The sequence below is a fragment of the Schistocerca serialis genome, chromosome 4 (genome assembly GCF_023864345.2).
Source record: "Schistocerca serialis cubense isolate TAMUIC-IGC-003099 chromosome 4, iqSchSeri2.2, whole genome shotgun sequence".
NCBI classification, from domain to species: domain Eukaryota; kingdom Metazoa; phylum Arthropoda; class Insecta; order Orthoptera; family Acrididae; genus Schistocerca; species Schistocerca serialis.
This window is the reverse complement of record NC_064641.1, coordinates 672,275,859-672,301,753: the sequence shown is the minus strand read 5'-3', so window position 1 is coordinate 672,301,753 and position 25,895 is coordinate 672,275,859. Positions and strand designations below refer to the sequence as shown.

The following is a 25,895-nucleotide window of genomic DNA, read 5'->3' as shown; positions in this document are numbered from 1 at the left end:
CTGCAAGGTCATGGAACGTGTCAGTACATGAAATTACAACATAAAAGTAATAACAGATAAAAATAAAATGATTATGAACCCAAAAACACTTAAGCCATAAGTTTAAGTAAACTAAGTCAACAATACAACAAGAATCAGCTTAATTTTACAAGAACTCCTCGACAGAATAGGAGTCACCCGTGAGGAAACTCTTCAGTTTCGACCTGAAAGCGCTTGGATTGCTGTTAGCTCATTGAAAATGGATGTAGCAGTATACTGTACATCTTTCTGCACAAGAGTTAAGGAAGTCCGATCCAAATGCAGGTTTGACCTCTGCCGAGTATTAACTGAATGGTTCAAATGGCTCTGAGCACTATGGGACTTAACTGCTGTGGTCATCAGTCCCCTAGAACCCAGAACCACTTAAACCTAACTAACCTAAGGACATCACACACATCCATGCCCGAGGCAGGATTCGAACCTGCGACCGTAGCGGTCGTGCGGTTCCAGACTGTAGCGCCTTTAACCGCTCGGCCACTCCGGCCGGCCTATTAACTGAGTGAAAGCTGCTTATTCTTGGGAATATACTAATACAGGTAACAAGAAACGACAGTATGGAATTTACATATTGAGAGGCCAATGTCAAAATGCCCAGACTCGTGAACTGGGGTCGGCAAGGATTTCGTGAACTTACACCACTTATTGCCCGAACCATCCATTTCTGAGCCAAAAATATCCTTTTAGAAAGGGAAGAGTTACCCCAAAATATAATACCATACGACATAAGCGAAAGAAAGTAAGCAACGTAGACTAATTATCGTGTCGAACGATGATTCACTTCAGATACCGTTCGAATAGTAAAGATGGCAGCATTAAGTATTTGAAAAAGATCCTGAACGTGGGCTTTCCACAACGGTTTACTATGTATCTGAACACCTAAAAATTTGAACTTTTCAGTTTCACTAATCATATGCCCACTCTGTGAAATTAAAACGTCGGGTTTTGTTGAATTGTGTGTTAGTTTATTTTCTACAAGCCGTGAACTTATGTCATGATCTGAACTATTTGAAACCGAGCCAATGTTGCACACAACATCCTTTACTATCAAGCTAGTGTCATAAGCAAACAGAAATATTTTGGAGTTACCCGTAATATCAGAGGGCATATCATTTATATACAGGAGCAGCCCCAACTCTGATCCCTGGTGCACCCCCCCCCCTCCCCACTTGACCGTACCCCACTCAGACCGCATATCACAGCCATTCTCAACAATGTGAATAATGGCCTTTTGCTATCTGTTGCTAAAATAAGAGGTGAAACAATTGCGAGCACTCCCCATATCCCGGAAAGGTCCAACTTCTGGAGCAATATTTTGTGATCAACACATTCAAACGCCTTAGTTAATTCAAAAAATATGCCTAGTGTCCAAAACCTTTTGTTTAATCTATCCAGTACCTCACAGAGAAAAGATAACATAGCATTTTCAGTTGTTAAAACACTTCTAATGCCGAACTGTACATTTGATTGCAAATCGTGTGATATAAAACGATGACTTATCTTTACATACACAGCCTTTTCAATAACTTTAGCAAACACTGATGGCATAGAAATAGTTCTGAAATTGCCTACATTATCCCTTTCTCCATTTTTAATAAGGAGCTTTACTACTGAGTACTTTAATCGTTCAGGAAACCGAACATTCCTAAAGGAAAAATTACATAGTGACTAAATACAGGGCTAACGTGTGCAGCAAAGTACTTTAATGTTCTGCTAGGTACTCCAACATATCGATGAAGGTCCTTAGTCTTAAGTGATTTAATTATTGACTCAATCTCCCCATTGTCTGTATCACAGAGTATTTCAGACGTCAATCTCGGAAAGGCATTTGCCAAGAGAGTTATATGATTCCCCGTAGAAACTAAATCTTTATTTAATTCAGCAGCAATGCTCAGAAAAGATTGTTAAATATTGTACATATATCTGATTTTTCAGTAGCAGAAATATTTTTACTACGAACGGACTTTATATCGTCGACCTTGTGCTGCTGACCTGATACTTCCTTCAAAACTGACCATATTGTTTTAATTTTCTCCTGTGAATTAGCTATTATATTTGCGTACCACTTACTCTTTGCCTTCCTAATAACATTTTTCCGCACCTTTCGGTACTATCTGTAATGAGGTACTGTAGCTTGATTGTGTCTACTTCTAATATTTTGATATAATTCCCGATTTTTTCTACATGATATCCTTATCCCACTAGCCAGCCACCCAGGCTGCCTTTTGCAGCTAGTACCCCGTTTAGAACGTTCTAATGGAAAGCAACTCTCAAAGAACATGAGAATTGTGTTAAGGAAAGCATTATGTTTGTCATCTATGTTATCGGCACTATCAACATCTTGTCATTCTTGTTCCTTGAAGAGGTTTAAAAAAACTCTCTATTGCTGTTGGATTAACTTTCCTACATAGTTCGTAATTATATGTGACACTTCTTTGAGTACAAAACACTTTCATTGTTAAAATTTGTGCATCGTGGTCTGAAAGGCCATTCACCCTTTTACTAACAGGATACCCATGTAGTAACGAACAATGAATAAAACTATTGTTTTTGGCTGTGCTACTGTTCCTGTGCACTCTAGTTGGAAAAAACACAGTCTGCATCAGATCATATGAATCTAGGAGACCTACCAACATCCTTTTTCTTGCACCATCATATACAAAATTACTATTGAATTCACCACATATAACTAATTTCTGGTACTTCCTACAAAGTGAATCAAGAACCCTCTCCAGCTTGAGCAGAAATGCTTTGAAGTCAGAATTAGGGGCCCTATAAACAAAAACAATTGGAAGTTTAGTTTCACTAAATTCAACTGCCCCTGCACAGCATTCAAATATCTGTTCAGTGCAGTGCCGTGATACTTCTATGGACTCAAATGGAGTACTGTTTTTTACGTACATGACCACTCCCCCACCCCACAATGAACTGCTAGAAAAACAGCCAGCTAATCTGTATTCTGGCAAAGGAAGCCTATGAATTGTCTAATTATTTGTTCAGAGTCAACATCTATAAGCAGTTCACTAACTTTATCTCTAATACCTCGTATATTTTGATGAATGTGCTAATTCCTTCTCTACTTGGAAACATGACGTCCTCTGAAGGTGAGCCCTTAGTTAGAGGTCCTTCCTTTAAGCAGGTATACCTATCAGATGATTTCAATCCAAAAAAGGTGCAGCCCTAACACCAACTACTACAGGATTTTTTCCATGGGTGATACCACCACCACCCACTACACTGTCATCTACAAGCTTTGGCAGCCTCCCCTTCCCATACCTAGTGAGGTGAAGGCCATGTCTAGTGAAACCCCATCTACTGATATACTCAACTGCCACCAATGCAATGTGACATAGGGTTAAAGCAGGGTGCAATAAAGTATGTGGCATGCAGAGTCAGTTCGATTTGATGGCCGGTTGTTGCCAAAAGTTGCAGCTCTGCGTATCAAATTTCGCACCCTTTGTGCCCCCAAATCATCTGCAGATTCCTCTACTACGTCACGGACAATAAGTAATGGGTGTCCACTCATAAGTGCCCCGGGAAAAGTGTTACAGAAATCTTATTAAACCTAATATGAAACCAGATTTGTAGTGGTATACCTTTATGTTTAAGAAATGCCGGCACTTGGAAGAAACCCTCCGCCCCCCCCCCCCCCCGCCCCACACCCCACTCATTTATGCACAATTCGACACGGCTCTGCATGTTTATGACTGTTGCTGCCAGACTAATGGGCGTGAGTGACTAGATTTCAGGGCAGTTGTTCTCACATAATTAGTCGCTCGTCGACGGTCCGTGGTTTGTTGTTGTACTCATTACATCTAAGGCGACGGCACAAAAAAAGTCATGGACGGGAATGGCGGGAGGGGGGGGGGGGTGTTCACGTTAGCCGACTGTGAGTGCCATATCCCTTGGAAGTCACCCTGTCAGGGAAAAATGATACCACCATCTTGCTGGTACCATCCAAATACCAGCTCCTCGTTATGAAACTGATCCAAAAATTCATGAAACAGTATGTAGTACACTTCACTGGTGACTACAATTTCCGAAGTAAATAAATAAAAAAAATTGTTCAGATACGAGTAGGATTCGCACAGTGAGGGTTCCATAAGAACTTAATTATGTGTATAGACAGTTCATCCTTCCGGAAAATCGGAATCTCGACCGTTTTTGCCTGTTATCGGCATCGATGCCAGCAAAACATCGGTCCCAGGAATCCCAAGGTTTTCGAAATTGTTTTAATGTCAATAATACACCTATAAATGTGACGTAAAGTCATGCAGGGGGCAGGCGACTATTGCTATAATAATCAGTAGTTCTCCATTCAGGCTGACTGGATCGCTTTGGCAAAGGTCAAACATCATCCAAGGAATGTCTTTATTGCTCATATAACGCGTTTCGGAATTTTTCCATCATCATATATCCGGGACCGGATATTGCACATACACTCCTGGAAATGGAAAAAAGAACACATTGACACCGGTGTGTCAGACCCACCATACTTGCTCCGGACACTGCGAGAGGGCTGTACAAGCAATGATCACACGCACGGCACAGCGGACACACCAGGAACCGCGGTGTTGGCCGTCGAATGGCGCTAGCTGCGCAGCATTTGTGCACCGCCGCCGTCAGTGTCAGCCAGTTTGCCGTGGCATACGGAGCTCCATCGCAGTCTTTAACACTGGTAGCATGCCGCGACAGCGTGGACGTGAACCGTATGTGCAGTTGACGGACTTTGAGCGAGGGCGTATAGTGGGCATGCGGGAGGCCGGGTGGACGTACCGCCGAATTGCTCAACACGTGGGGCGTGAGGTCTCCACAGTACATCGATGTTGTCGCCAGTGGTCGGCGGAAGGTGCACGTGCCCGTCGACCTGGGACCGGACCGCAGCGACGCACGGATGCACGCCAAGACCGTAGGATCCTACGCAGTGCCGTAGGGGACCGCACCGCCACTTCCCAGCAAATTAGGGACACTGTTGCTCCTGGGGTATCGGCGAGGACCATTCGCAACCGTCTCCATGAAGCTGGGCTACGGTCCCGCACACCGTTAGGCCGTCTTCCGCTCACGCCCCAACATCGTGCAGCCCGCCTCCAGTGGTGTCGCGACAGGCGTGAATGGAGGGACGAATGGAGACGTGTCGTCTTCAGCGATGAGAGTCGCTTCTGCCTTGGTGCCAATGATGGTTGTATGCGTGTTTGGCGCCGTGCAGGTGAGCGCCACAATCAGGACTGCATACGACCGAGGCACACAGGGCCAACACCCGGCATCATGGTGTGGGGAGCGATCTCCTACACTGGCCGTACACCACTGGCGATCGTCGAGGGGACACTGAATAGTGCACGGTACATCCAAACCGTCATCGAACCCATCGTTCTACCATTCCTAGACCGGCAAGGGAACTTGCTGTTCCAAAAGGACAATGCACGTCCGCATGTATCCCGTGCCACCCAACGTGCTCTAGAAGGTGTAAGTCAACTACCCTGGCCAGCAAGATCTCCGGATCTGTCCCCCATTGAGCATGTTTGGGACTGCATGAAGCGTCGTCTCACGCGGTCTGCACGTCCAGCACGAACGCTGGTCCAACTGAGGCGCCAGGTGGAAATGGCATGGCAAGCCGTTCCACAGGACTACATCCAGCATCTCTACGATCGTCTCCATGGGAGAATAGCAGCCTGCATTGCTGCGAAAGGTGGATATACACTGTACTAGTGCCGACATTGTGCATGCTCTGTTGCCTGTGTCTATGTGCCTGTGGTTCTGTCAGTGTGATCATGTGATGTATCTGACCCCAGGAATGTGTCAATAAAGTTTCCCCTTCCTGGGACAATGAATTCACGGTGTTCTTATTTCAATTTCCAGGAGTGTAGATACGGCGTTTCACAGACACCTTGAAACGCCATATCTATGTGCAATAATTGTTCCTGGATGTCTGATGATGGAAAAATTTCGAAACGTGTCATATGAGCGATAAAGACATTCCTTGATGATGTTTGACGTATACCAGTGCGACGCAGTCTCTCTGTAGCCACGTTTCACAGATGCTGACACGTCGACGCGTTACATGTGAATATACGCAGTGAAATCCAAAACTCTGGCAGCAACATCCGCGACATTCAGCGACATGCTGAACTGTACACAAAGGTGGCGGAATGGGGGAACGTCTCTTCCAACACCTCTTGTGATATACCTTCATTTCTCAAACATAAACGTAAGTCACGTAGAAATTTGCTTTCATATCCCTTTTATAAAGATTTTTTAGATCGCTTTTTCCAGGACCTCCGTATAATTTATTTAATTTGCTGGCATTCCTGGTGTTATGTAAGTCTGCAGGCTTTCGTGGCCGTTGTCACTGAAGTAAAAATCTTGTGGTTATTAGGCCGCGTCATGTTTCTTCTAAAATGACCGACGTTTCGACCCCTCTGCTGGGATCTTCCTCAGGATCTTCTGGTGTTCTAGCAGTAGTGGACACCAGAAGATCCTGAGGAATAGCCCAGCAGAGGGGTCGAAACGTTGATCATTTTAGAAGAAACATGATGCGGCCTAATAACCCAGAAGATTTTAACTTCTTTTAAAACGATCGACGTTCTACCCCTCTGCTGGGAGTTTCCTCAGGATCTTCTGTTGTTCTAGCAGTAGTGGACACCAGAATATCCTGAGGAAGATCCCAGAAGAGGGGTCGAAACGCTGATCATTTTAGAAGAAACATGACGCGGCCTAATAACCCAGAAGATTTTAACTTCTTCTAAAATGATAGACGTTTCGACCCCTCTGCTGGGATCTTCCTCAGGATCTTCTGGTGTTCTAGCAGTAGAGGACACCAGAAGATCCTGAGGAAGATCCCAGAAGAGGGGTTGAAACGTTGATCATTTTAGAAGAAACATGGTTCAAATGGTTCAAATGTCTCTGAGCACTATGGGACTTAACTTCTGTGGTCATCAGTCCCCTAGAACTTAGAACTACTTAAACCTAACTAACCTAAGGACATCACACACATCCTTGCCCGAGGCAGGATTCGAACCTGCGACCGTAGCAGTCGCGCGGTTCCGGACTGAGCGCCTTAACCGCGAGACCACCGCGGCCGGCGAAGAAACATGACGCGGCCTAATAACCCAGAAGATTTTAACTTCATTCCTGGTGTTGCAGTTCTAATGGCCAGAAGTACACTCGGGTAAAAATACGTCAACCGGTCAGACTAACTTATGTGCGATTTCATACTTTTTCTGTGCGTGTAATGTATCAGCATATTTACTGTCTGGTGTGGCGAGGTAATGAGAATCGCTGGAGCAATTACACACTCTTGCTGGCGGGACGTGGGAGTGGCTTGTCACGGCTGACTCTCGGCTAGTGGTGGCGCTTACCTTGCGGATGGCGCGTATGGCGCCCTTGTGCTGGTTGGTGAGCTGCACGCAGCGCGGCTGCTCCTCCTCCTCGTCTGCAACACATGGACAGCGCGGCCTCAGTCTCAGCGCAGCTCCGGGGCCCTCACGCGGGCAGGACCCTCCTTCAGTTTCACCACTACACTCATATCTTCAAAATGAGCTACATGATAACATTCACTGTGACTTGTGAGTGGCGAGTTATTCACATACCTTTTCACGGTTTACATAACAGTTTTTGGACGTGCTTCCACAGCTAGACTGTTGCATGTTGAATAAAAACCTCTGCAGCTGTACTAATCCTTTATTTAATACGCGACCGGTTTCCTATTTTAAGTTGAATTATCAGGTGCAACTATGAATAAAATGAGAAAAGTGATGGTAACAGTATACGCAAAGACCATATCACAGTGTCCGCAAGACTGGCCAAGCCACTCTTAAGTCCCACGCCATCTCTTAATTTAAAATTTGGAAAACTTCGCAAGAGGCGTTATTCATACAGTAAAACTTGCAACGAAACTGGAACCTATGAACCAATGGAACGAGAGAAAAGATTATATAAAAATACCAGAAAAGGGGGGGAGGGCGACAATAATCAAAGTATAGTGTAAAATGTACCTCAGCTGAAGCCTGGCCGGGACAGAATTCTGCGACTGCCGTACTCGAATTGACAGGACTTACGCTCCGAGGGAAGTGGCGCATTCGCGAAAGTGTAAATAACATCCGATCAAAAGGAAACGGTTGGGAACCGAGCGTACAAAAATGAACATATTAAAATCTCTTGTGAGCCGTTTATAAACATAACAGTTAGACTACAGTCGACATAATCGTCTTGAGTGAATCCGCAACTGTTTAGATAATTAAGACACTTCGCATTTATTGTTTCCTCTCACTTGCACATTTTCAATTAGACTACATGTTTCGATTACTTTGGATCATCTTCAGATCTAAAACAAAGCAAAACTGAAAATGTACCATCTAATACTTTACACTAAGTATAACAGACAACAATTGAACGTAAACGTAGAAATTACGTAAGCAGTCGCGTCAGCAACCCAACTTGTCTACTCAGAACCATACATCAGAGTATTGTGTTTTGCAAATGCGGTTAGTGTTTTAAGTACCCATATGTTTAAGGGGGGGGGGGGGGAAGGGAGGAGAAGGAGAAGCGTAATGAGGCTGATAGGGGGACGGGAAAGGAAGCATGGGAGGGGTGATGGGGATGTTATGAGTTTCCTAAGGACATGTAACATACTTAAAAATGGGTAACTGAGACAGAGCAGTAAATTAGAACTATATTAATAACAGTTGGAATTAGAAATCTTAGAAGCCCTTAAAATTTTTAAAAATATCTTGATATATCTTCACAAATTTTTCAAAAAGGAGAATAGCCCTAGTAAGGGAACCAGCGAAGAGAATGTAGGGGAGAGAGTGCAAATGAACCAAGCTACTCACTTAAGAAATCAAAGTTAGCCAAAATGGCTTTATGCCTTAATTCAGTTTTATAATTAAGTGTTTGGTCTGAAGAGCTTCTTAACGCACTAGAGACCTTCACTCCAATTAGATTGGCAATCATCACAGGTGATGTTGTAAACACTTGACAACTTGTGTCGCTCCCGTTTCGTTCTCTCCCTGTGTTTAAACCTCAGTCCATTATTCCTGTGAATACATTGTGCTGGGCCAAATTTTAAAGAAATGGTTAGGATCTGACTGTAAACTTAACTTGACCACCTATAATGTAAGTATTCAGTCCTGCGGACACTTTTTATAACTGTGACGTAGTCTTGGTGTAATATTGTTACGGTATCTTTCTTCTTTATATTGAGATTTGCACCTGATGATGTAATTTAAATTACGAAACCGGTCGTATCTTTAAGAAAGTATAACAGCTGCAACTGTTTTTATTGAACATACATTTTCGGGTTCAATTTTGATCGACAGTAAGACCCTCGACGTTTATGCTGCAGAGACACTCGCCAAAGCGTTTATCCCTGGTCATGTGAGCATAAACATCTGCGAGTCATTTAACCCATCTTTTTAAATGGAAACGAGAAATTAATGGAATGGCAGGTTTAGAATTTCGAGACATTTGAAAAACCCCCTACACTAAATTCGCGAACTGATACCGCAGACCGGGTTGACCGCTCTGTTGTAGATTGATAACAGTCTTTGTGATGACGGAGGTGTAATCCTCTGAAACGCATAACATAATGAATGTCACTGGTTGCAGCAATTTGTAGCTTCATTAGATATTCATGACAAAGGCAGCCAAGCCGTACCTAAAATGTTCGCATTTACAGTAAATCTTACATAATGTAATTGCTTTTACATTGTTTGACTATTATAGAATGCTGACACGTATTCGGTATACACAAGCTAACAAGTGCTACACATTTTCCATAAGCTCTGTGTGCTTATAGTTATTTTATTCATGACTTTTTTCTTTAAAATCTGATCGAGAAGTATTGTTCTTTGAAGTGACGCAAACGGATTGACAACCGTAAAGATGAACTGTAAAGCTTTGTCTCATAGAGATACACGGTATTCCAAAACGATACCGACAAATGTAAAGTGTGCTGTAGAGAATGCCTTGGGGAACAAATTGGAGATAACAATCCATGTAACAGAACGTGAATGACTACCTTCATCCTCTGAAGAGATACGTGTCAATGCAACCAATCTTGGATGATGAGTGAAAGCTAAAATCAGCGACGCAATTCTCTCTGTTTGTATTGTAAATTACTTTTGAGACACTTTGTATTTTCCGCACCCAAAATGGGTCAACTACAACTTCAAAAGAAAATCATGTTATGTTTTTCACCCTATTGTTAATAGGCAAAAATCAAAACTACCGCCTTAGTAGCTTGTTCTAGTATATGAAGATCAGGTCCTACTTGATTTTGAAAGGTATTTGTCCTAAAACGTAGCGCTGAAGTATGACTGTATCACAACTAGATTGAGAGAGTAATGGCAACATGTTGCTGGTTGGCATCATCAAATTTCTATAAAGAAGACAAAGGAAAAAGCTCGTAGAGTTTACCGCGGGTTTGGCCAGTAAATCGTAACTTTCTTTCCAGTTCCTAAAATATCTCGACTAACATAGTATCAAGTTTCTTGTCGGTCTATTTCCAAAGTTCGATGAACGAAAGGTGTCTATAGTTCTCGCTATGTTTTAACTGAACAAAGCATATGTCTCTCAAGAAACTGTTAAAATCTATTATGTCTACCGTGATACATTCTTGACTGTGTAACACGTAAGAAATGAGGCCAAAATCCTACAGGAAATAAATTAACTTGAGGTATTTTAGAATAAATGCCTTGGCACCACTAGATGCTCGATTGCTTACGGTTTCCTTTTATAGTGTTTGAGATTTAAAAAATACTTAAAAAGCAGCCATGAAAATGCGTAAATCTATTTCAGAACAAGTCGATGGAATTAAATATACTGAAATTGCATAGAGCAGGAAAGATAAATTTCTCATCAGCAATCTTATATGAGACTAGAATCTCACAATCTGTTACCCCAAACATCCTCGTTACAGTATGTAAATGTTCACTGTTTCTTTACACGTTCCAACTGGTGTGGTATATTCTTAGCAGTTAATATATGTGGAGGAACAGCACACACATTATAAAATGTAACGAGAATAATGCATATATGTATTGTTTCGTTATATGTAAATTACGTCATACTGAAACACTTTACACGCAGAAATTTTAAATAGAGAACTAATACGGTTTCAAGCTTTCACGTTGGCATTCGCACATGTACGCATGCCAAAGCTGTAGTGCAGAACGAAACAAACACTATAATACATTCTAACAACAACAGTAAACAAATAACACACTTACGCACAATGAGGTAAACTTGTACATTTACATGCACTTAACAAGAATGAAATACACAGAAACTAAGTACAAACTGTTTTACACGTTAGACATTTTATACAACAGTGCAATAATTGGGTACACCTCATTATTCTACTACAGTATAAATAATTATATAAAGTATGTTTGCTCTGTCACAATGATTCTTCTTGTAAATTTATTTTCTGTCGTAATGGCCTAAATCATAAGCAACAGAGAACATACAAATTTACAAACCTCCCTTGTCATTGTCTACTTTACAAAAACACATAAACGTGCATCTACGTTATACTGTTCTTAATACACATTTAACAAACGAAACATACATACACAATGAAGTATAAACACGATACTGTCATGCAAAAAATGTTGTACATATTAAAATAAACCATAAATAAATGAAAATGATTTAAATTTTAAAAATGAAAGCATTAAACGGTTTTAGTTTTGTCCATTTAAACCGAAGCTACTGGGAAACATTCTAGGAGGAAATGAGGTATAAGGCTTTTAAAATAATTTTTTTCATTCTTTGTTGATTAAAATATAGTTTAGATCTTAGAGTATTAATTATGTTGGTCATAAATTTTGATTGTTATTTAACGAAGACTTTGCTAAAAATCAGACACAGTATTTATATCCTTCAGAAATATTAATGTTACACGCAGCGGAACGTAAAAACATTGCCGTTTGATTATTTCCTGTAAATGTGAAACAGATATTCATCTTCACTTTGGACAGTTAACGAAAAAATTAAAGGTTACAAGATCTCTTCTAGTATTACATTACCTGGAGAACATTCACGTAAAACAGACTCGAACACATCACAGCTAACATAATAGAGGTGCCACGACCAAAGTAAGAAACAGATTACAGCTCTCGTGATCTAGCACACATAACTACAGTCGTAAAAATGGATTAGTATTAGAACCTCTATCTCACAAGCAACAGTGTCTCTACAGAATGTATGTTTATACCACCTCATTTAATACGCTGAGAGCAGAGGAAAAGTCTCTTTGATAATTTTCATAAAATTGCGCTACAGTTAAGAGGCAACACATTCGGAGCTACACCAAATTCAAGGGAAATGGGACGGTGCTCATTGAAGAACTGCCAAAGAACCTAAGTGTCATGTGCTAGTTAACCTCTCAAAAGTTGAAATAACTATAATTTGTTGTAGAATATACATAAAGCAATTAAGATAATGGCTTTCGCAACAAATGACGACCTCAAATCATTGTTAAGCCCACAGATATAATCCGAGAATCTTTTAAAGTATGGTACTGTCATAGATCCTAATATGGGAAATTTATGTATGGAATAGAAGTCGGCAAGCTTGAATATGCGTAAAATTTACAATTATAGGCCATACAGTTCATTTACGGGTATACAACTTCATTTAATTTACGTCTGAACAATAAAATCGTACATATTTTCGATTGCGTAAATAAGTCACATCGTGTTATATTATACATATATTAGTGTTTCCTTTATTACACATCATATAGTTTGTACAGTTGAAATATTCTGTATTTAATAAGAGGTGATCCTTTACATTCACATATTACGCTGCGATTTGGAATAGTACTACCGGTAAGATGTGTCCTGCGGGAAGTACATACATTTGGTTTGCCGTAAGAATATTACGTCGTTCTGGAAGGAAACCGCACCTTGTACAAAAGTACTTAAGGAAGGTCTTTCCAATAGGCTGAAAGTTCATACGCTCTGTGATTAACTGCTACATTCTGCCAAAGACTCAGTGAGATAATGTGGTGGTACAACGTTCTACTTAGCAAGGGCACGCTGTTAATATAGGATCTTCTCACAATTTTACATTATTGTATAATCGCCTGGATCCAAATTCTTAAGAGTCTAACACTTGAGCTTAAGTGCTATCTCCCAGCTGACATTCTAGAGACATATGAAGATCTTATGCTAATATGGATTATTTAACAGTCCAGGAATTCATTTAATGTGTGATGTTCATAATGTAATCGTTAATGCAGTTTTCTTCATTTTGAACAGATCTCTACTGGTGGTTCTGTTTTTATTAATTAACCCCATGTCAAAGGCATTTTTCATTATCTATGGTTTAGCTTATAGAACTTTCTAACTGGTACCTGCATGTAATCGTATTTGTATTGCACTGATAGCTGACTTGTAAGTTATATATCACTGACCATATTTGTATTGCAGAGAAATTACATTTATAAGGCGCAGTCAAAAAGGAGATGGATGGAGAATAAGTAAATAAACTGTTTATTGTATCAAACGTAACATATCTCTCACACTGTGACACAAGACGGTCAATGCCTTCTTGGAAAAATTTCTGTCGCTCACGGAATCATGATTGTACCCAGGCCCGCACATCTTCGTCCGACGCAGATCAGCGGCCACGAATGCGTTTCTTCAGGCCTTCAAAAATTTAGAAGCCACACTGGGAGAGATCGGTAGTTTATGGAGGAAGTGTAAGGGCTTTCCATCGAAACTTCTTCAGCGTAGTCGAAACAGCATTGGTAACACGTGGAAGGGACCGCTACTTTGCAAGAGCTTCGCTGGGAAGCCTTTACACGTCGTCAATACAGCCCCTTCTCTCCCCATACGATTTCAGTATTTACAGAGCCGTGAAGACATACAGGGTGTTACAAAAAGGTACGGCCAAACTGTCAAGAAAGATTCCTCACACACAAAGAAAGAAAATATGTTATGTGGACATGTGTCCGGAAACGCTTACTTTCCATGTTAGAGCTCATTTTATTACTTCTCTTCAAATCACATTAATCATGGAATGGAAACACACAGCAACAGAACGTACCAGCGTGACTTCAAACATTTTATTACAGGAAATATTCAAAATGTCCTCCGTTAGCGCGGATACATGCATCCACCCTCCGTTGCATGGAATCCCCGATGCGCTGATGCAGCCCTGGAGAATGGCGTATTGTATCACAGCCGTCCACAATACGAGCACGAAGAGTCTCTACATTTGGTAACGGGGTTGCGTAGACAAGAGCTTTCAAATGCCCCCATAAATGAAAGTCAAGAGGGTTGAGGTCAGGAGAGCGTGGAGGCCATGGAATTGGTCCGCCTCTACCAATCCATCGGTCACCGAACCTGTTGTTGAGAAGCGTACGAACACTTCGACTGAAATGTGCAGGAGCTCCATCGTGCATGAACCACATGTTGTGTCGTACTTGTAAAGGCACATGTTCTAGCAGCACAAGTAGAGTATCCCGTATGAAATCATGATAACGTGCTCCATTGAGCGTAGGTGGAAGAACATGGGGCCCAATCAAGACATCACCAACAATGTCTGCCAACACGTTCACAGAAAATCTGTGTTGATGACGTGATTGCACAATTGCGTGTGCATTCTCGACAGCCCACACATGTTCATTGTGAAAATTTAAAATTTGATCACGTTGGAATGAAGCCTCGTCCGTAAAGAGAACATTTGCACTGAAATGAGGATTGACACATTGTTGGATGAACCATTCGCAGAAGTGTACCCGTGGAGGCCAATCAGCTTCTGATAGTGCCTGCACACGCTGTACGTAGTACGGAAACAAGTGGTTCTCCCGTAGCACTCTCCATACAGTGACGTGGTCAACGTTACCTTGTACAGCAGCAACTTCTCTGAGGCTGACATTAGGGTTCTCGTCAGCTGCACGAAAAATTGCCTCGTCCATTGCAGGTGTCCTCGTCGTTCTAGGTCTTCCCCAGTCGCGAGTCATAGGCTGGAATGTTCCGTGCTCCCTAAGACGCCGATCAATTGCTTCGAACGTCTTCCTGTCGGGACACCTTCATTCTGGAAATCTGTCTCGATACAAACGTACCGCACCAAGGCTATTGCCCCGTGCTAATCCATACATCAAATGGTCATCTGCCAACTCCGCATTTGTAAACATTGCACTGACTGCAAAACCACGTTCGTGATGAACACTAACCTGTTGATGCTACGTACTGATGTGCTTGATGCTAGTACTGTAGAGCAATGAGTCGCATGTCAAAAAACCTCAAACCACACACACACACACATGTCAACACAAGCACCGAAGTCAACATTACCTTCCTTCAATTGGGCCAACTGGCGGTGAATCGAGGAAGTACAGTACATACTGTCGAAACTAAAATGAGCTCTAACATGGAAATTAAGCATTTCCGGACACATGTCCACATAACATCTTTTTTTATTTGTGTGTGAGGAATGTTTCCTGAAAGTTTGGCCGTACCTTTTTGTAACATCCTGTATATTCGTGACCGATTAGCTTCAGATGAAGGGGAGCACGCCTGGGTACAATAATGGTTTCGTAGACAACCACAAACATTTCTCCATGAAGACACTGACCGTCTTATCTCACAGAGCGATAAACGTATTAACAGTTATAGTGATTAATTTTGAAATATTTAACAGTTCACTTACTTTTTTCCCGACCTATCTCGTTTTCATTTGAATGCCTGTCTCACTTACGGCATTTATGTCTACTGTCTCTCCATTCCTCAGCAGAAAACAACTGCAAACTGAAATCCTTTGTCTTAAAAGTTGTGTCTGGTGATAATATGATCAAAATTAGTCGCAGAGATGTGTTAAGTTGCAAAGTCTTGACACCATGTCGAATTTGTGACCTTAATAATAATACTTGAAGAAGAAAATTAGCTTCGTTGTAAATTATTAACATTCACTTTAAGTCAAAAATGTACGAATAATGCTGCTACTAAAATTTTGCCTAACGCATGAACGTGCAGATCGCCCCAGATAGTCTCATCATTGTCTCACGTTTAATGTTGTGTAAGTGCAATTCATGGAGGTCTACGTGCTAAGTAGGATTGTCGCCTCAACTGAAGTTATATGTTTTCATGAACTGCTATCGACGATTCTATTCGTTATGCACTCGATGTGTATGTAGGGAAACTAATCACGTGTTGACTGCTGGCTGCCATGGTAGAGAATCGGCCCAGGTCACTTGTTCTCCCTTGCGTCGCCACCCAGATAGCAAGGATGTGTTTATTTTCCAACTCCTTCATGGACCTAGATTTCAAAAGGACAAAGTGATCATTTCTCGGCCCTTTCAAGGGTGGTTGGTAGCCTTGTATCGTGGACGCAATCAAGTGTATAAATGTCTTGTTGTTCATGGATAACTTAGTCTTCTTCTAGAAGTCTCCGTAAGATACCCACACATTGTCTATCCTGACAAGGCACAATCTTTACCTGCACATAAAAAGGCTGAATTTGGAAGCAAGCTGATTTTTTTTATAAGAGCGGCACCTTCTGCTCTATAGAGGAAGTCTTTTTTGGAAACGTTAAGCTTATCTACCAGAAAAAAAACTGTACAATTACTTCTGTTGTTAAACTAAGTATCTTTTAGTTTCACATAAACAGCTTTGTAAATGCTCAGCATTTAGCTTCGTTTAAATGTTAATTATCTTATATTGGTAACTGACTCGCTCTACGGCATTAGTTCATCTCGCTCAGATCATCAATATATGACACGCAACAAACTAAGCTAAATGACCTACTTTTCACCCAAGAGATTCGCTAGTTTCTCCTATTGACAGTTGTGCCATCCGTTTGTTCCTTGGTATTCAAGTTTGGTAATTTTTCACGTGCCTGTTACGAGATGATGGGTTGAAAAATATGCGAAAGAGACATATCCTCGATGAGATTAATCCTTTTTACTTTGAAACTGGGTCAATGTGTTCCCCTTGGGAAAGGTGCGATTTTCAATTAGGATAATATTAATAGCTTTGTAGTCGAATTTTAAATGGGCGAATAGCAGTTCGCTGAGCGACCCAGCAACCAGAGAAATTGCAGACGTTATCCAGCTATACCTGCGGAGACGTCGACAACTGCCTGAAAAGAACGAAGTTTATAGATCAAAGCACTCAACACTGAAAGAAGAGCCACAACATAAAGCTGTAACAGAGTGTACGAGCACGAACGCAAGTGCTTCTGCTAGCCACACACTGTGCTGGGCTGCATTGTGATATCCACAGAAAAATTTGCGAACAGATGACACAGGTGAGGGGATCTGCAACTGGTGGGTCGCACATTTAGGTGAGCGGCGGCGCCTCTGACAGCAGCTGACCCACGTTACTAAATTCCTTTCGGCACTTGTGTTGGACTGTGCTTACCACCCCTGGGAGACAAATCGCTCTGCTAAGTAACTATTTGTTGTGTTGTATTAGAACAGGGCTGTTTTACGTCCGTCCGTGGTAGCTGAGTGGGCCGGCACGGTAGCTCAGCGTGTTCGGTCAGAGGGCTGCGTGCTCTCTGTAATAAAAAAACTGAGTCAAGGAATCAACTATCAACTTGAAGGGATGTCGTGACGTCCGCCCGGACCAAACGCAACGAACTATATCGAAAAAAAAATGTGGTCAGCGCGACAGAATGTCAATCCTAAGGGCCCGGGTACGATTCCTGGCTGGGTCGGAGATTTTTTTCCGCTCAGGGACTGGGTGTTGTGTTGTCCTAATCATCATCGTTTCATCCCCGTCGACGAGCAAGTCGCCGAAGTGGCGTCAAATCGAAATACTTGCACCCGGCGAACGGTGTACCCGACGGGAGGCCCTAGTCACACGACATTCACATTTTACGGCTGTTTTACGACCTAGAAGTATTCGCATGGGAAAAAGATCGTCACTCCCAGTAGGTATCATGCTAACACCGGGTAACACCGCCTGTAGCCTTTATAATGACTCATTTAGGCAATGAAGAGAATCCATGTGTTCCTTCAGGTATGCCATCCCAACTGAAGGTACTTTCTGATGAATGGATCCCGCAGTTCCAGACATTTCATATGGGATTCAAGTGGGGTGATTTACGAGGGCCGCGGTAGCTGAGTGGTAAGCGCGATATAATGTCAATCCTAAGGGCCCGGGTTCGATTCCTGGCTGGGTTGGAGATTTTCTCCGCTCAGGGACTGGGTTTTGTGTTATCCTAATCATCATTATTTCATCCCCATCGACGCGCAAGTCCCGAAGTGACGTCAAATCGAAAGACTTGCACCCGGCGAACGGTCTACCCGACGGGAGGCCCTAGTCACACTACATTTACATTTTACGGCTGTTTTACGACCTAAAAGTATTCGCATGGGAAAAAGATCGTCACTCCCAGTAGGCATCATGCTAATACCGGGTAACACCATCTGTAGCCTTGATAATGACTCATTTAGGCAATGAAGAGAATCCACGTGTTCCTTCATGTATTCCATCCTAACTGAAGGGAGTTTCTGATGAATGGATCCCGCCGTTCCAGACATTCCATATGGGATTGATGTCGGATGACTTACAAGGGATTTGAATAAGTACTATAACACTTTTTTCGTCTGCCAATTTCTGTTTAAAAATTCGGGAATTGCTGCGGGACATCGTGGAATATTCCCGCTTCAGCCACTATTGTAAACTGACAGTGGACTGACGATTTTGATGAACTTTCTCACTACGTGAGGCACGCGTGGCGAAATATACTCACGCATTCACATGTCGCGAGTTTTTGTTACTAAGTAATGCGAAAATCGCGTTTCTTGCGTCATGAGTTTGTATTCTGGAATGCTTCTCCAGTGTTACGAAGAAGGGCTTTTAGCAGTTGTCAAGGCAATCAAAGACGAGCTGCTGGGACAGAACAGATCTGTATTGTAGGGTGGTTAGTAACTACCCATGTGCGGAAACAGATATCGCTGCTAACGCACGTTGTTCTTACCATCACGTCTTCCACTTAGCAGAAACCGCGGGGAGGAAAAAATACGTGACGGATAAAAGCTAACAAAACTGTTTGTGGTGACAGCAAACAGACATTGTTTCAAAGAATTTAATCGCGGTTTTTGATGTGGATAGCCTAGAAAACAAGGTACTGAAGAAATCATTGAACAAGTCAGCGTTATTATCCTCGCTGATCGCCGATTTAAAGATGAAGGGGAGACCACAGCCGTTTATATAGCAATGGTAATTAATATTTTATGCGACACATTGGCGATGAAAAAATTGACTTTCCAATGGGTGCTGCGATTGGTAACACAGACAACAACCAGATGTGGCTTTCAGTTTCTAAGCCTTGCTTGGGGCAATTTAAGCAAGACCTGAAGAACAATTTGCATCGAGTCATCACCGCTGGGTTCGTCATATATACCAGAACCCAAGTTATAATATAATTAATGGGGTTGCTTCCAGTGAATCTGTTCCAAGGAATCTAAAGATGGTCTCATCGACCGTAAAAGTTATGTCAGCGATTTTCTGGGCTGACTTTCTTAGGATAAAGAAAAGATGATCATCAGATAATACTACAGTGATATAATGAACCGCTTTGACCGTAAGTGAAGGTAAAATGACCCCATTTAGCGACGGAGAACGGACATTATCAATACAATGATACACCAGTATATTTATCTGGAGATGCCACTGCCAAACTGCATGAATGGCATTATAAATGCTGTTCTGCCCTCCGCATTTGTTACTCATGGACCCCTTTGATTTTTTCTTGTTCCCAAACAGGTTAAAATTGCTTGCACGTATATATACCGCTCAACGAGGACGTCACTGTCGAAACAGATGTATATTTTAGAGAGCTTGATAATACTGATATTTTGTTCGAGGGCTTGATAGTTCTTATATTTTTGAGTGTTCAGAATTATGGGAGGTTGGGAAAAGTATCTTTCCTAAAAAGGGGACTATGTTCAAAAACATTAATATACAAAATGTTTTTGAAGGGACTCCCATTACATATGTTATTGAATGTAGTCTCATTTTTGGGAAAGACATTTTTCCTAACGACCCAGCCATTTTCAATCGCTCTAAAAGGTAGAAATTGTCAAGTTCTCTAAAATATGCCTCTATCTCGACAATGGCTTCATCAGTTGAGCAAAATATCTTTTAGCACCTTCTTCGTAACACAGATGCTTACTAAAGCGCCCTCATATAAATATTTAATTGCGATACTTGAGGAAATTGAACGAAAATATTTGTAAATAAGGCGATGCTCTTGAGAAATTGAGGCAGGGTAAATTTATGAAATCGTTATTTGTGGCATAATGATTGGGAATTCCTCTGACTCTCGCACTGGTCGCATTGTAATTCTGAAACAAAGATTACAGAGTTGACGTCACTTATTAATACTTATACAAGGTTATTTTCCCTCAGTCCACTGAGGAATTCAATACGTTAGGGAGCGTGTAATACTGATTTTATGCACCGTCCGCCACACACTGTAAAGTGGACTGCAACGTTTCCTCCCCACCTCGTCCATCCTCCTCCCACTGGTACAATAGTGACAGGCGAGTAAGAAGGCGAGTGTATGGTGCGCACAGTGAAACGGAGAATACTCGCATTGTCACCACTGTGCACTCTCAATCCCTTACGCCCCAGTTGTGGCCTACACGGGTAGGATAAGCGCTACATTTTGTCACCTTTCAGCTTTTGGCTCTTCCTAGAAAACCTTATATGCTCGTAAAACTATCGTTGTCGTTTGATAAAGTAATGCTTGTCGTGCTTCCTTTACGCCACCTATATCTATACAAACAAGAGAACTTTTTGGCTTTACCCATAAGAAGTGGTTAGGGAAAGCGTGAGACCACAAAAAATGGGTTTTATGTATATCTTGCACTACACATTTCGGTAAATGATTTCCAATTTCACGTATGGTATGCTATTGATCGTGATGTTTTCTAGGTGTGCAGTGCTGCATTTCTCTGTTGTCTAAGGGTTTCCTTGTGGACCACCTATGCATGCACATATTACTTACAACAAGCCGTATGTTTTTAGTTTGAGGAGTACCTCCACATATGCCTGGCACAAGCAAGCCATTAATGCCAATTTTCCCCTGGGCAGCAGGTTGGGTGTTGAAATATGGACTCATGGACGCAAAATGGATACTCTATGCTGATAGGCATAGACCAATTTGCAATTAAAAACCGCAAAGCGTGGTACAACTGTGCAGAAAACATCAGGTCGTAAAGTTTGTGACGTGTTGTGGGAAAACAGTTCAACATAGAGAAAAGACAACCAACACACTGATATTAATGTACCACATACAAAAATATCTGCACCAATACTCGTTACATCCCTACCGCTGCCCCTACCGCTGTCGTTTTATGCAACTCGCTATTTTATAACTGGCCTTCATAAAGAACGTGCAAAATTTTCATATTCTTTCTCTCACTACGCACAAACTATTAGTCCTACAGCAAAAATGAACGGGATATTTTTGCAGGAAATTTAATGTCGTTAATATTGTACTGGTTTAATTTTTCGCTAGAGGCCGTAGTTTTCGAGTTATTCCGGAAAAACGCACAAAAATGGCCTTCAGATACACTCCACTCCAATATTCAGGCCCAGCCAGTCAGCATTTCTGTTGTTCATGGAACTCCCTTCTGCCAACGTACAAATATTTGCGACTGCACAGATTATCTCTCAAATGGTTCACATGGCTCTAAGCACTATGGGACTTAACATCTGAGGTCATCAGACTTAGAACTATTTAAACCTAGCTAACCGAAGGACAGCAAACACATCCATGCCCGAGGCAGGATTTGAACCTACGACCGCAGCAGCCACGTAGTTTCGGTCTGAAGCGCCTAGAACCGCTCGGTCACAGCGGCCGGCTGAGTATAACTCAAATTAGACCTTTTTTCCTCTTCATTGACTGGCCTTATTACGCCACTAGCTTAGTCGAGAACATATAAACTGAAAAACTGTCGTTCGTGAAAATTGTATCTAACAAATTTGTGAATTTTAACATTGTAAAATAAACAGTTACATCGTTGAATTTCTCAGGACTTCCGACTACGAAACTATTGTGCTCGTAAAGGTTCAGTTGGGATCGAATTGCAAAGAAATTAGCTTTACCGTAACGTTTACGGAAGTCGTTCTTCGTTCATTTCTCTCACAGGCACGTTTAAATTAATAATGGTAACGAAGTAACCGACAATGCTGCTGGCGTAATAGCTCAATCAATAGAGACCAAAAAATCGAATATGGGAAATAGGTCATGTAGTCGGAAATTTTTGCACAATGGCAGGAGGGAGTGCCACGAACAGCATACTAAAAGTAATGACTGGTGATGGATGAGTATCGGTTGGAGAAACGTTTGAAAGTCATTTTTTTACGTTTTTCTTGAATAAGTCGAAAATTGTGGCCTCTAGCGAAAACGTATCTCGGCTCAAAATTTATCTACATTAAACTTTTGCTGGCCGTTGTGGTCGAGCGGTTCTAGGCGCTTCAGGGTGGAACCGCGCGACCGCTACGTTTCAGGTTCGAATCCTGGCTAGGGCTTGGATGTGTGTGTGATGTCCTTAAGTTTAGGTAGTTCTACGTTCTAGGGGACTGATCACATCAGATGTCAAGTCCCATAGTGCTCAGAGCCATTAAACTTCGTACAAAAAGGTTCTGCTCAATTTTGCTGTAAGACTATTAGTTTGCACGTCTCGAGCAAGAGAATATGAAACTCTCGCTTGTGGTTTATGAAGGCTAACTAGCTATAAGACTGCAGGTTGCATAAAACAATGTTAACAAAACGACTATCTGTAAGAAAGAATAGTTTATTATATTGTGTCGACGACTTATAGCGCTATATTTATTGACTATGGGTAAAAATATCTGTTTTGTTTTTGTAAGTTTGCTGTTTCTATTTTGTACTGACAGAGAAAAATTCGGTGTGATGTCTAAACTGTGAGAGTTTCTGCACAAGTGGACCGCAATTAAACCTAAAGACAATAAAACAATGGAGCACATCACACAGCGAAATCATCGCGAATCAATAGCATAGCACACGAAAATAAGCACTTGAAAATGGGAGTAATTTTCGGAAATGCATCGTACACAATGTATATAAAGTATAATTGCTTTATCAACAGGTACGTAATATGAAATTCAGCTGTAACTATTGTACACACACCCCGAAGCACATGTTATGTAGTAGCGGCAGAATGACGCTGCAGGCTAGTGCTTGACGTAGTACACTGACCGTCGCTACCGCACACAGCCTCGTGACTCGCCCTCTTACGTGCACAGTACTCTACTGAAGGCGGGGTGTGCTGTCAGAGGCGCGTCGCACTACGCCTGGTGCAGACAGTTAGAGCAGACACCAGAGAGTAGAGTAGTTACTGGGCATGTCGGCGAGCGATGTGGCTAGCGGCAGCTGCAGCGGCAGCAGCGGGGGCGGCAGGCGCGCGGGCAGCAGCGGCGGCGCCAGCAGGCCGCACAGCACCAGCGGCAGCACCGCCCCCGGACCCGGGCCCGCCCCCGCCTCTGCCTCCCGATAGCCGCCGCCTCCGGTTGCCGCCTCCGAGTCGCAGTAGCAGCGCCCCTGCTGCTGGTACGCGCCCAGCAAGTCCGCAGCCGCTGGGTAAAGCCGTACCGCTGTTAACGAGGTCCTCTCGGCACATCCTCGATGCTCACCAGACAGCAACTAGTAACTTATGTAGAGTGCTGCGGACGCAATGCGACGAAAGTTGTGCGATTATTGCATACTTAATACGCCTTGATACTCGATGATGGTACTAGTCTTCTTAAGGAGAAACGTGCAGTGGCGATTTGAAGCTCATGGGTAGCTCGACCTATTTCTCACAAATCTGCCCTTTTGGTGACTCAAAAAAGTAGGAGGGATGAGCTCTGATTGGAGAAGGAGATCGGCTATGTCTATTCCTATGGAATACTTCTGGCATTTGTTTTAAATGATTCAGGGAAACTACAGGAAACGAAAACATCTCTCTCTAGATGGTGGTATGAACTGCACTATTCCCGAATGAGAGTCCAGTATGCAGGCCACTGCGCCACCTCTCTTGGTGTCTGACATAAGAGACAGCACCACAGACAGCACAAGAAATGTGATGCTCCGAAAAACAATGGTATTTGTTACAAAAGTGACTATTTAATGTGTACAGTGACGATGTTTATATCCACCTCATTAGGTTAGCTCGATAAAGCACGCCTGTGGCACTCGGTGGCGCTCAGCTCGGATGTAAGCCCATTCTGCTCCTAATGGTGGATTAAATTTTCACTGTCAATATTCGTCCAGCAAAGGGAGGTGAGGTGATGGACTTCCTGACTACAAGTCTGCGCCAATGCTTTGCGTGAAATTCCAAACCTCACTACTCCATCTCATGAGTGAAGGTATGTGGCGCTGTTCGTGATGATCTGTCAGTCAGATGGGGATATCAGCTCGGCATTCGCCTTTGTGCAATGCTAGAGGAGTATGCTGTGTGCTGGGAGCAGTTTCACCCTCTACATCATCATAATTGTCGTACAACAGAAATGTAGCACTATACCATACACACATCATTGCACTCAACAACCCTCCATAAACACAGAAACAACACAACTACGAGGCCAAAGTGTGCGATGGGAGAATATCCTTCCCGACAGGAAGCTGAACCTACCCCTTGGGGTATCCGATCCAGCAATGCCATGCGACATTTACACATTTCATACAATCCTCATTTTTCATTTTATACTGGAATATCAGCAACCAATCAAATACGATAGTATTAAATGTGTTGCTTAAAATAATTGATTACCCAGAATTGTCCAGTTATTAGCGCATTCAAGAATTCTACCACGTCAGTAGTGGTAAAATGTCATCAGATTTGTCACCCATCACCAATCACCCATCAATTTATTGATCCTGAAGATTGTAGATCTGACGCCACCATTAGTCTTCTTCTTCTTCTTCTTTGTCTGTTCCTGTCTCTGCAGTGTCGGTACTGTTATATTAGTTGAAGCAATATTAGTGACAGTTGATTGCGCAATCCCCTCCCTTATGCCACCACTCCCCCCTCCCCCCTCCACCACCCCTTCCAGAAGGACGGAATCTGCACGTACAATACGAACTCTCTGCACATCCAGTAGCTCACATATTCGAGTGCGAGACATAGTTACCAGCTTCTTACTCAACTTGTTGGACATGAGAAACTGTATAAAGAATACATTCCGTATGGCCAGCACACCAGCCCTTGTCGTTAATCCGTGAGGCGGACTCGATATGGGGTAAGTTCACCTCCCTGAAACCCACTACCTCTCTGAATCCTGGAAGCTGTACTTTAAGGCGCCTGGCTATCCAGGTGTGGCATTAACATCAGTGAGCCCATGGTATTAGTTCATTTTATCATCTTCCCACCCCACTGACAATTCGGGTTCCTGAGCATTTCGTACCCCTAGTGTCTCTCGGATTATGGTAGGCACCATGTTCAGTTGAAATTTCTTGAAGTATTCCACAGTTATACATTATGTGTTCCCTCTTCCCCTTGCCTGACCTACCATCCTGTAAGATCCCCCCCCCCCCTTTCCGCGGCCTTGCCACCCATACTCGTTAGCTGTCATAAAGGCCATCTCAGAACAGCTTAGCAACCCAGAATACTATAGATACGACATCAATATTTATCATTTTCGATTATGTCAAGCGTTTCCCTTTCCACAGTGTTATCCCAGGAAGTAAATCATATATATAACAAGATAGGTTGAAATTACTCCAAGTTTACCAGAGTTATGGTTTTCATGTCATTCCTTTTACCACCTCCAATCGTTAAAGATCACAGTGCCTATGGTCAATCAGCGTATGAATTCCGATAACTTATATTTGACGAAAATATCGTTGGTTTTCGAATATTTCTACATGCAATCACCTTCCTACCCACA

General features: G+C 42.4%; 1 protein-coding gene across 1 annotated transcript in view; it reads right to left on the bottom strand.

Moving 5' to 3' along the window:
* Positions 1 to 25,895, bottom strand: part of LOC126473146 (potassium voltage-gated channel subfamily KQT member 1-like) — a 1,059,334-nt gene that overhangs the window by 207,211 nt on the left and 826,228 nt on the right. Inside the window, exon 10 of the mRNA XM_050100004.1 lies at positions 7,392 to 7,465. Coding sequence (XP_049955961.1) covers positions 7,392 to 7,465 — 74 coding nt within the window. The remainder of the gene's footprint in view (positions 1 to 7,391; positions 7,466 to 25,895) is intronic.